Source organism: Phascolarctos cinereus, unplaced genomic scaffold (assembly GCF_003287225.1).
Source record: "Phascolarctos cinereus isolate Bilbo 61053 unplaced genomic scaffold, phaCin_HiC Scaffold_5;HRSCAF=322, whole genome shotgun sequence".
NCBI lineage: Eukaryota > Metazoa > Chordata > Mammalia > Diprotodontia > Phascolarctidae > Phascolarctos > Phascolarctos cinereus.
In genome coordinates this window covers 382,506,483-382,518,688 of record NW_027555958.1, presented here as the reverse complement: position 1 = coordinate 382,518,688, position 12,206 = coordinate 382,506,483, and the positions used below count along the sequence as shown (strand labels likewise).

At 43.3% G+C, this 12,206-nt stretch overlaps 1 protein-coding gene across 1 annotated transcript in view; it reads right to left on the bottom strand.

Annotated features, from left to right (window-relative positions):
* CACNA1S (calcium voltage-gated channel subunit alpha1 S) overlaps positions 1-11,455 on the bottom strand; it is a 100,747-nt gene extending 89,292 nt beyond the window's left edge. The window contains exons 1-2 of the mRNA XM_021003015.2: positions 11,302-11,455; positions 6,188-6,293 (exon numbers count right to left, since the gene is read on the bottom strand). Coding sequence (XP_020858674.1) covers positions 6,188-6,293; positions 11,302-11,453 — 258 coding nt within the window. The 5' untranslated portion in view covers positions 11,454-11,455. The remainder of the gene's footprint in view (positions 1-6,187; positions 6,294-11,301) is intronic.
* Between the last annotated feature and the right edge of the window lie 751 nt (positions 11,456-12,206).

Below are 12,206 nucleotides of genomic sequence, written 5' to 3'. Positions count from 1 at the left end.
TTTACAGCAGCTCAGCTGTCACATTCATCAGCTCTTTCAGTACCTAAGGATATAGTTCACCTGAACCAAATGACTTGAACTCACCAAATATTGCTAAGAGTTTTCTAACTATCTCCTTATTTAGCTTGGCTAACAACTCCCTATTAGCCATTTTTGTTCTATCCTATCCAGTCCCAAAGGTCATTCTCCCTGGTAGAGAAAACAAAAGAAAAGTAAGAATTGAGAAGCTTTTTTCTGTTGTTGATGATCATAAGATAACAGATTTAGAAATGAAGAAGACCCCAGAGGTCACCTAGTTCAACTCTTTCCTTTTATGAGGAAATTGAGGCCTAAGAGGTTAAGTGACTTGTCCAAGGACCTATAGCCAATATGTGCCTGACGTGGGCTTCACACTCAGCTTCATTGATTCCCCAGTCAATGGTCTTTCCACTGTACCCACTTTCTACCCAGCCTAAGCTGCAGCTCTATCCTTCCTTTGATCCTTTTGATCAAAGCCGCCAAGCCTCCTGGGTAGATGGGATTACTGGCTTGTGTGACTATGTCAGCCTGGCTGACTATGCTTTTTTGTAATGGGGGCTGGGGGAAGGGAGAAGGAACTGGGAGGGGACATGGGGGCTCTAGTAAGAATAGTACCCCAAAAAGAAGAAAACAAAGAAGAGAGTGTCATTGAAGCTTTTTTTTTTTAAAGAAAAAAGTGCACAGAAGAGAACACTGGGAAGTTCAGTGGAGGCCACAGACAAGCAGCTTTTAAATGAATTTGTTCAATTTATTATACATCTTGAAAAATACAAGCTAGAATTTATTTTGCTTGACCGTGCACGTCTGTTACAAGGGTTTTGTTTTTCTTTTTTTTTCAACGAACACATAGGGAAGGGAAAGAAGACAAATTCTTTTGTCCTTTGAAAAAAATTATAATTTTAGAGTTAAAAATATAAGCTGTATATAATAGATTCATGATTTCATATACAATCTTCTTTTTCCATTCTTTTTTGAATATGGAAATGCTTGTTGGTATATGTCAAGTTCAGATTAATAAAAAATTTTTAAAAATTTCTAAAAAAATAAAAGAAAAATAGAGATGTCCAGAAGATAGAAGAAAGGACAAGTAATAGAGAATAAAAGTCTTGGGGGAATCAACAAGAGGGGATTCTCTTTGTATCTAATTCTAATCAACAGGTAGGATGATAACAGCTAGCAGTTTTATAGCACTACACCTCTGTTATCTCATTTAATCCTCATAATAACTGTGAGATAAGTGGTATTATTAACCCCATTTTACAGATGAGGAAATTGAGGCGGAGAGAAAATAAATGATTGGGGATCATATAGCTGAGAAGTATCTGAGGCAGGATTGGAACCTAGGACCTTCCTGATGGCAAGGCCTGTACTTTATCCTCTACACCAACTAGCTTCTCCAAAGGCTGGTCTACAATACAATTCCTTTGATGGAGAATGAATTCCTTTTCCTCTAGCCAGGATCATTCTGTGTCAGTCTGGGTTGAAGGAGAGGGGGAATCCAGGCTCTTTTCTGGTGTTGAGAGGTCAGCTTCTGAGGTAAGGAGTTTTATGTTCCTCAGGGGGCACGCTGCTCAGTATCAGAATCTTTGTACTTTGTAACCCTGTTGCCCTCAAGAACTACAGCAAGGTGGTCTGAGAAAGTAGGCAGTGGTCCAAAGAGAAATTAATGCCTTCTCCCTGAAATTTGAATAGTGAAGCCTCATGCAAAGTTTTTTTTAAAATTCACTGTATTTTGTGCAAAGCTGGTTTAAATCAGCAGAGGAGTTTATCTATCTACCCCACAAGGCTTTTATGTCTAATCAAAGATTCAGGGTATGGTTTCTATTTTAGGGCCAGACCAAAGACCATAGGCTCACAGATCATAGCTTTAGAGATGGGAAGGACCTTAGAGTTATGTAGGAAAACTCCTTAATTTTACAGATGAAGAAACTGAGTCTTAGAAAAGTAAAGCATCACAAAGGTAGCAAATAACAGAGCCAGGATTAGAACCCACATTCTCCAACTCCAATTCTCACACCCTTTCCCTACTCTACCATGCTGTCTTTCAAGGTCATATAGCTGTATACTCACACTCACCATCTCTCCCCAGCTCTTTCTTCTCCCACCTCCCTCAGTCATTACAGCCTTCAGTTTGTACCTCCTCCCTGGTCAAACATTGTCAAAGAGTAATAACAAAATCCAGGATTTCCTTAGGAATTCCAAAACCCCAGTACCATGGGGGCCCACCTTTAATGTTTCCCCAAACAGTAGGGGTCCACTGTATTAGGGAAAGATTGCCAGAAAAAGAGCTTCTCCAACTTTTTTCAGACAATTTTCCTCCACTTTCAAAACAATTGTTGGAGAGCTAAGTGCCTAACTTTTCTTTCTGTCTCTGTCTCTGCCTTTACCTCTGTCTCTCTGCCTCTGTCTCTCTCTCTTGTTAAACCCACTTCTTCCTGGTTTGCGCTCCACAGAGATAGAAAATACAGGTTTGAGCTCCTTTATGATACAATCCTTTTCAGAATAGTATTATTAACTCTAAGCGCCAGCCTTTTCTTCCTCAGGCTCAATAATCCCTTCACACTTTTTCTCAGAGGCCCCTTAGTTAATCTGTCAATCCCCAGAATGTTTTCCAGCTGCTATCTGCCAGCTGTCTTCCATACACACATGCTCACGTACATACGGTCCTCCTTCATATGGTAGCCCAGGCCCCTTTGTCCATCAGTTTTGTTTTTATAAATATAGGGTGAGTCTCCCTGCCCACCGTGCTCTCTTTGGGCTATTCCTGCCAGAAGCCTGTTTTTGGGCTCTACAGAATGAGGATATTACCCAGCGCACACTCTGGTGGGGCAGGTTTGCTTCTAGTACTCATAGTCTTAAAGAGAGAATGGGATTTTCAAGAGGGTGAAGAGATAGAGGATTGGAGATGTATAGGTCCCACCAGGAAGAGACAGGTGAGACCTGATTCCCAGGAAAAGTCTAGCCCTCCTTAGCCTGCGGTGCTGTGACAAAGAAACAGCCTTCCCAATAGCTGCAGATGCTGCTAAGCTAATAACCCTGCTGGGAGTGAACAGACATATCTCTGTCCTGCTGTGCTGGGGGAACAGAGAGGTTAGCAGAGAGCTGACTTGCACTCCTAGGAGACAAATGGGGGAGAGGGGTGACAGCCGGTGGGAATGGGTGCCAATAGTGCTGAATAATTAAGCTGCTTCCTTGTTATTTTCCTGCCACTCTCTTTTAACGGAACATTGTTGCTCTGAATTCGTGTGTAATCTGACTTGATTAGAAATAAAGAGATATATAGGGTAGGAGCATAAGCCAAAGAATCATACGTGGGAAGCCCCTCTCCCCACCCCTGTCCCTAAGATTGATTCCAGACTTTGACAAAATAATGTATATACTGTCAAAATAAATCACTATTTCTTTGTGCTAAGGAGAGGTTCAGTGCTGGATGGCTGATATTATATATGGAAACAACAGTGATGTAAAAACAAAAGGGATTTATAATTTTTTTCAAAAGATAAAAGTGATTTGTGTAAACTTAGAGGATCTGTGCTACTAGTTACATAAATAGTCATGGTTATGATTAATATTAAAGGTTGACTAGTTAGCTTTTGGTTATCTATAGAGAATTTTTAATAGGGACACAGCTTTTCAGCCCTATCTAGCATTGTACAGAATAAAGAGTGTTCTTTGTTGTTGTTTAATTGTTTTTCAGTCATGCCTGACTCTTCGTGACTCCATTTGGGGTCTTCTTGGCAGATATACTGGAGTGGTTTGCCATTTCCTTCTCCACCTCATTTTACAGATGAGGAAACTGAGGCAAACAGTGTAGAGTGACTTGCCCAGGGTGACAAGCTAGTAAATGCCTGAGGCCAGATTTGAATTCAGGAAGATGAGTCTTCCACTGTGCCACCTGGTTGTCCCAAAGAGTACTCTAAACAGAAGCAAAAGACCTAGATTTGAGCCTCTAATCCAGTACTTCCTAGCTATGTGACTGTGGGAAAATAATTTAATTAACCTCTTTGAGCCTGTTTCCTTCTATGTAAAATGGAGATGACATAGTAACTGCTTTGCAAACCTTAAAACCAGTTATTTTCATAGAAAGAACCTATGCATTTTTTTACCTAGGACAAAAATGGGGAGTGAAGACAGTGAAGAAAGTGTAGGGTGTAGCAATAGCAGAAGGCATCAGGTGGAGTGTTGTGGGGGAATGGCTATACCAGGGTAGGGAGCTCAATGGCCTAGAGTAGATAGAGCAGCCTTTCCCCAGGGTAGGCAGGTGATCCTCATTTTATATAACGCATTAGAGATGGACAGATTTATTGTCTTGGGGGGATGGGGGGATCAAGAAGCCCAGGACATCCTTTCGTCCTTCAACACCCCCAACCTGATGAATGCTAAAGAGAATAATAACTAACATTCGTATAGCACTACAGCCCTTTTGAAGGGGAAGGGGTAATGTGCAAATTTTGTTCCCTCACAGGAGGAAAGATAACCCAGACTCTCACAAACACTTGGGATTTTAAGTTTTCGCTTGCCAAAGGAAATATCCCACAGGTTTGAGATGGGGCTGGGAGGACCCTCCAAGCCCTGCCCCCAACCTAAACCCATTGGATGTTTCCTTCGCCAGGGAGATTAGCAAAAACTGAAATCCCAGAAATCTATGCGAGTCCAACCCACTCCTCCTGCTGGTGAGAAAGAAGAATTTGCTCCCCTGCCCTTTAGTACTGTTAAATTTGAAAGTATGCAAAAGTCTTTACCAACATTTTCTAATATGAGCCTCTTAACAGGCCTGGGAAGTGGGTTCCACAAATATTATTTCTCCCATTTTACAGATTAGCAAACCGAGGCACTGAGAAATTAAATGTCTTACTTATGACTATGTAGTTAGAAAACATCAACAATAGAATATGAACCTAGGTCTTCCTGATTTCAAAGCCCAGCCTGCCATCCTCTCTCTGCCACTCAATGTCCTGGATTTTCTGCTCTTGGTAGATTGGTTCAGAAGTAACCTTTTATGGTCCACTTTGAGGTGAAAGGGACTGAACTTGCCCTCCACAAAGACAAGCCAATGGGACCAAATTTCTTTTAGATTATACTCCTTCATCTTCTAAACCTACTAAGCTGCTTATGACTCAGTGTCACAGAATTTATTGCTGGAAGGGACCTCAGAGATCATCCAGGTCCAATCCCACCTTCCCTTGCCCCCAGAAGACAGCAGAGACTGGCCAACTTTTTCAGTGCCCTGGAGCCCAAGTTGTGTTATCCAGAGCCAAGTGGAAAACAAAACTGTCTGTAATCCAAAGGAATGGAGTAGATTAAAAGCTCAGTATGAGTCAACAGCATGGTAGGACCTCCAAAAAAGGCCAGGAGATCTTGAGCTGCTCAAGGAGAGGCATGGCTTCCAGCAATTGAGAGGTGATGATTCCTCTGTGCTCTGCTCTGGTTAGACCTCACCTAGAGAACCCTGCTCAGCTGTGGGAACCACAGTTTGGGAAGGACACAGATAAGCTGATGATTAAAACAGAGCAGGGCACCAAGAGTAGGGGAGGGTCCAAATCTATATCAAATGGGGATGAGTTGAGGAACTAGGGATGTTGATCCTGAAGAAGAGAATATTGAGGGGTGGGGAGAGGAGTTATCTGCAAGCTCTTGAAGGGCTATCAGGTGGCAAGATTAGTCCTGTTCTGTTTGGCTTCAAAGGACAAAACTAGAAGTAATGGAAGGAAATTGTCTAATTTAGTTGTGTCCAATTCTTTGTGACCCCATTTGGGGTCTAGTATCTTGGCAAAGATACTAGAGCGGTTTGTCATTTCCTTCTCCAGTTTATTTTACAGATGAGGAAACTGAGACAAACAGGGTTAAGTGACTTGCCTAGGGTCACACAGCTAGGAAGTGTCTGAGGCCAAATTTGAACTTAGGAAGATGACTCCAAGCCTGGTGTTCTACCCACTGTGCCACTTAACTGTACCAGGAGGAAGTTGGAAAGAGGCGAATTAGGAATTTCCTAACCATTGGAGCTGACCTTAGGTGGCATGGGCTGCCTTAGGGAGTAGTGAGTTTAACTTCTGTAGGAGTCTTCAATCAGAGGCTGGGGGATTACTTGGGTATATTATTGTGGGGATTCTTTTGAGGGGTCTAGGTCTTTTTCAGTTCTATGAGTGGGAAGCAGTCAGGGCTTGCTTACCAGGCCAAGGTTGAGGGAGTTGTTGTCATCCTCAGGCATGGGTAAGTACACGGCCAGAGCCACGCAATTGGCAAAGATGGTGAGTAAGATGATTGTCTCAAAGGGTCTGAAGTTGAGGTTAAGGAGACTCTTAATTGCGAGTGGCCCTTTTGAAGGAAAATGGTGGAGTAGATGCTTCCTCAAACAACCCAGGATAGTACTCATGCACAGCCAGGTCAGTGTACAGAATTTTTAGGGCATCCTTGCAGAATCCCAGGCAAATAGCCTGTTGCTCCACTGTGGGAGTACCATCCAGGGAAGGAGGTGGGAAAGGAAATCTAGAATTCACTCACAAGTGTTCAAGGAGAGGTAGTGTCACATTGTTGCGATATCCTCAAATTTTGGAAAAGTGAATTCCTTACTCCACATTTGGAACTATTACTCATGTTATACCAACCATGACAAATCTTTAGCACTGAGCTCAATCTTGTGGTCGCCTTCCTAAAACAAGCTCTAATCATCTCATTCCTCTGTGTAGAAAAACCTTCAATGTCTCCCCAGTGCCTATAAAATAAAGTCTGATCTCCTAATAGTGGCATTTTAAGGCTGTCTGTGATCTGAAACTTTCAATCTTCCTATCCCCCTAACTCTTTCGTGGGTACCATCCACTCTGGTCCAGTGGTGGCAAACTCAAACAGAAACAGAACCCACTAAACCACACATAAGGATTCATGCAGGCCACGTGTTGACTCAGAAAACTACATGTTAACATTATTTATGTTCTGTTGTACTTTTGTTTATTTTGTTACATATTTTCCAATTACATTTTAATCTGATTCAGGACAGCTGTGGTCAGCAATATGGCCAGTAGCCAGATGTTTGATACCTCTGACTAGACTAGAATCTAGTTCAGTGATTCTCAGACTTTTTGGTCTCAGGACCCTTTTACACTTTTAAAAATCATTGAGGGCTCCCTCCAAGGAGTATTGTTTATGTGGATTATATTTACCATATTAGAAATTAAAAGGTCTTTATGAAAATAGTTTTGACTGTGCAGACCTCCTAAAAAGGTTTTGGGAACTACACTTTGAGACCTGCTGCTCTCATTAAATGAGATTTCTCACTGTTCAGTGAAACACACTTCAACACACACACACACACACACACACACACACACACATACACACACACAATTATCCAAATTATCCAACACACAACAATTATCTAGATCAGATCTGTACTTTCCTATCTCTATATCTTTGCTTCTGGAACATCATAGAATATAAGTTTAGTACTGGAAGGGCCCTTACAAGGTCGTCTAGCGAACCCTCCATTTTGTGGATGAGGACACTGAAATCCAGAGAGGTTAACCTCGTGTTAGCCCATTGGCTTGGCTTACCTAAACTCACATAAGTTGGAGATGGTAGAACTCGGGCTCCATGACTCTTTCCCAGGTCAATTCCTGAGAACTAGTGGGATGTTGTAAAAGGAACAATGGAGCTGGACTCAGGCAATGGAGACTTGAATCTGTAGGTTTGAATTCTGGGTCCTAATTCACACTAACCAGGCTGACCTTGGGCAGTAATAATAGCAAACATTTCTACAGCACTTCAGGATTTGAAAATTTACACTTGTTGTTTTGTTTAATCCTCACGATAACTCTGGGATGTAAGTGCCATCATTATCCCCATTTTCAGGTGAAGAAACTGAGGCCGAGAAATGGCAAGTAGTTTGGCCAGAGTCATATAGACAATAAGTGCTGAGAAAAGATTTGAACTCAGGTCTTCTTGATTCCAAGTTCATCACCTGAATGCCTCACCAGTCTCTGAGACTGTAAAATCATATTTGTACTATCTACATCACAAGGTTATTGGGAGGAAAGCACTTATGTAAATATAGATTATTTTTGTGATTATCTCTGATTGTCAAAGTTTCTTCATCCTTCGAGGTCTAGCTCAAATGCCAGCTTTCATAACTAAATAAGAGGCTTGGGATTAAATATTGCGCTCTGGTCCTACTAACTGTTATGTGACCAGGTGCAAGTCCCTTAAACTTTCTGAGTGTCAATTTTTATATTTGTAAAATAGGGAGAGTAATTTATAAACTATATAAGTGAAATTTATTATTGTAATGTTAAATTAACTTCCCCCCAAAAAACTCCCCACTTTTTTGTACCACCAGTTTTTAGCTCACACATCAAAGACCATTATAATGTAAGCTTCCTGAGGACAGAAATGTTTTCATTTTCGTCCTAGTAGCTCCCAGTGCGTAGCACAGTGCCTTGAGCAAGGCAGGAACTTAATACATTTGTCAAGTTTAATTGAAATCGAATCAGAATTATTTGCATATATATTTTATTCACCATACAGAACGGTTTCTCTGTCCTATTAAGCTCTGTAACCTTGCTCCTTTTTTCCAGCACCTGGCAGAATGCCTTACTGCTTGTAGGTGCTCAAGAGATGCTTATTGAATTGCTTTCCTCCTCTCACTAAAGGACTTTGGATGCAGAATGGCTGAGGTGTCCACCTGTTTTAGTTGACTGTTTAACTTTGTTCTCAGGTATGGTTCTGTGTGTGTGTTTGTATGGATGTGTGTGCCATTTGGAAGAAACAATGATTGTTATAGAGTCATCAATATAACAAAACCACTGTGTGTAGATTGAACTGAACCCAATTGTTATTGTCAAGTGGCTTTCAAATCTCTCTCTCTCATAGACTTTCTACTATTGTCTCTTCAGGCCAGACCATCGATAGAAGAATCAGATGCCCATCTGGATCTCCCCCCACCCCACCTCTTCCTCCAAAGGATTGATTTATGGACTTCTGGGAATCTGGTTAGAATTAAGGCCAGGGGGTGTATTACTAGGGGATCTCAGAAGCTGGAGGGTGGACGTGTAATATGCCAATATGTATTAGGAGCTCAGATGGAAGAGGGCTTGGTGGTGCAGCTCTGGGACAGATTGAACTCTCAAGTTTCCAGTGGCTCAAGGAGATTCCACGGTTAAGTCATCATACACATTTGCACACACACACAGTTCTAGATGCATACACTTGGATACCTCCTCCTACTTTTATATACTTAGAAATACAAAGCTTTGGGGATGGCTCTGGGAGGGGGAAGAAAGGGATACTTGGAGAAATTTTGGTGATGTAAAAACAAAACATATCAAAAAATTTATTATTAAAAAAAGCAAAGCAAAGATTTCTTTGGGGATTGGAGAAGAGGAGAAGTAGGCACTTGTGATTTCATTAGCATGGAGAACTTCTGGTGTGGAAACTCCATTCCCACCTTTGATGCAAATCATCAATCAATCTGAGATTTAGAGCAGTAAGAATTGGCTGGAGGTGCTAAGAAGTTACGTCACTTTCTACTGTCACATAGATATTGTCAATGACAAGATTTGAAGTCAGATCTTCATGACTGCAAGACCCATTGTTTGTACAGATTCATACTCATATACTTTCACACACCTAACCCCACCCCACCTCTCACCAAATCTTAATCTAAATGGTCTACGTCTGTGACCGTGGCTCTTTCAACAACACTTAAAGTCTCTGCAAATGTGATTGAGTCTAAAGAAATTTAGAAATTAAGAAAAATAGGATTGGAGCGGGGAGGGTATGATGTGAGGAGAGCAGGGCAGAATAGAGTGGGGCAAAGGAAAGAGGAGCAGGGAATTAGTCTTGGTCACATTTACAAAAACTTCATGTTGCTGTTAAATGAAATTAGAAAGATTTCCCCACAGTCACTCATACTCCTCATTCCTGGTCCTTCTCTCGCTTTACCACTGGGCGACAGCAAGGAGGGCCAATGAGTGAGAATGACGTTTCATAAGCCGTCACTGTGCTATCACAATGGAGCCCTGGCCTATAGCCAGTATGGTAGGAGACAAAGCTGAATTCTGTGGAAATAGAAAGAGGAAGATGGGTAGCCTTAGGGCTTTAAAAGATGGACTTGTTTGGGAAAACTTCAGTTCTGTTGCCACTGGAGAATGGGATTGGGGTGGGGGAGGACATGGAAGCAGAATAGAGGAGAGGGGGACAGAGAAGAGAGGAGGCATGGACATGGGGAAGAGAGGAAGAAGGAAAACAGTTGTGGCAGAAATAGAAAGAGGATTAAAAAAAAACAACCAAAGGGAAGAAAAAAGGGAAAGGATCAGAGAGTGGGGGTGGGGTAGGGTGGGTGGGCAGAGAAACCTTTGGGCACATGGGGAAGAGAAACAGAAAGGGAGATTTGATCTAGGGTAGGCAAAGAACAGCTGTGGGGAACAGGATTCATGCATCTCCCAAGTTATTTCAAACAGCTCAACTCTCCCCTGATATGGTTTGTTTCTCTGCCTTTAACCTTTTCTTTTTTCCCAGGGGCTCCCTGTGCTCTCCTCCCCAGAGCCCTGCACTATAATCTTTCCCTACACCCCTCATTCCAAATATCCTGATTCTCCCTATGTCCTGTCCCTACCTTTCTCATACCCCTAGACTAACCATTTTAATTACACTCTCCTCCTTCAGAATCCTTCTGTCCCCCTTAAATTCTAAGCCAGTCGAGAGACTTCCCTCCTTCCTGACAGGAAGTCTCCATTTGGGCTAAAACAGAAAGAGCTCTTACCCTTTTTTTCCATCTTGGCGGTGCCCTTTATGTGAGGATGTCACTTTCCCTCTCTCCATCTCAATATCTGATTCCCCTCCTCTCCCCTAACCCAACCTTACCAGCTTAACACTGTGGGGTCTTAAGTGTTTATTCACAGGATCTCAAGAATTTTAAGTGGGAAGGGAATTTAAAGGTCATCTAGCTCAATGCCTTCATTTTACACATCAGGAAACTGAGGCCCAGAGAAGTTAGGAGACATGCAGGTGGCAGAGAGGGGATTTAAATCGAGTTCCTCTGACTTGAAATCCAACACTCATCCCATAACACCATTTCCACTCTTGTCCGTCTCCTCTTTCACCACGACTGTCCCCACGCTGATGAAATCAACAGACCTTTGGGGCCATTGAAGTATAGAGTATTGCTAGCTTCTTGTCTGTCTCATCTCCTGCCTCCTAACCTCTCAAGTGTCCAGCCACTCTGTGAGACCTCCCAGCCTTCCCCCCCACCCCTTCCCCATCCCTGCCACTTTATGTGGTCCCAAAGGATACTTCCATTCCACAATGCTGATGCAGGCCTTCCTCAGGGGGTTCTGAAGGGTGAGGCAGAACAGTGCCCGGGGTGGTCGGGGCAGAATCTCAGGAACCGGCTTCTTAGGTTGCTTCTTCTTCTGGTTCTCGTCCTGGGGCGAGGAGGGCTCCATGCTTTCCCTGGTCGCTGTTGCCTTCTTCTCAGTCTCCCCTGCCCTGCCCGCCCCCTCCTTCTTCCCTGCGCCTGTCCTGGAGGGCTCCTTGCCCCGGACTGGACAAGCCTGGGCTCGGTGGCTGCTTGAGATGGGCTGGGGGTGGGGATGGGGGCAGGTGGGTGGCGTGTGTGTAAAATTAGCCCCAGCTTGGCTCCCTGCTGTGCTTGAGTGACTGAGGCCAAGGGGCAGCTGTCACTCCTTTCCTCGCCCATGCACTAGCCTGGAGGTGGTATAGGAAGCGATATTCCGCCCATATTTTGGGGTTGGTGAGTGTAATGTGCTTGAGGAGAGGCTTTTAGGGTGGGGGGGACAGAAAGCAGAGTGTTTGAAGCCTGTTTCTGCTTCCCTTAGGACATGCCTTGGGGGGTAAAAGAAGCAGGAATAGGCTTCAAAACCAGGCCCTCTACCTCTAGATCCTATGCTCCTTCCACTGTAGCACTGTATCTGTCCTAAAACTGAGCCCTCTAACTCCAGCCCCACCAAAAAACCAACCAAACAAAAAAAAAAGCCAAGGGAGAGGAAATGGCCTGCAGCCCAGTTCACCTCTCAGTGACAACTTCTCCCTCCTTCTAACCTATTTTGCCCTAAGCCCAGACTCCTCTTTCTGACCTGGGGGTAGCTGAGGACTGGGTTGGAGAGTTACCGTCCTGACACCAGGCTGGCATCTAGCTTAGTTAGCCTGGAGACATCATCAGTCTGGAGGCCTTTCCC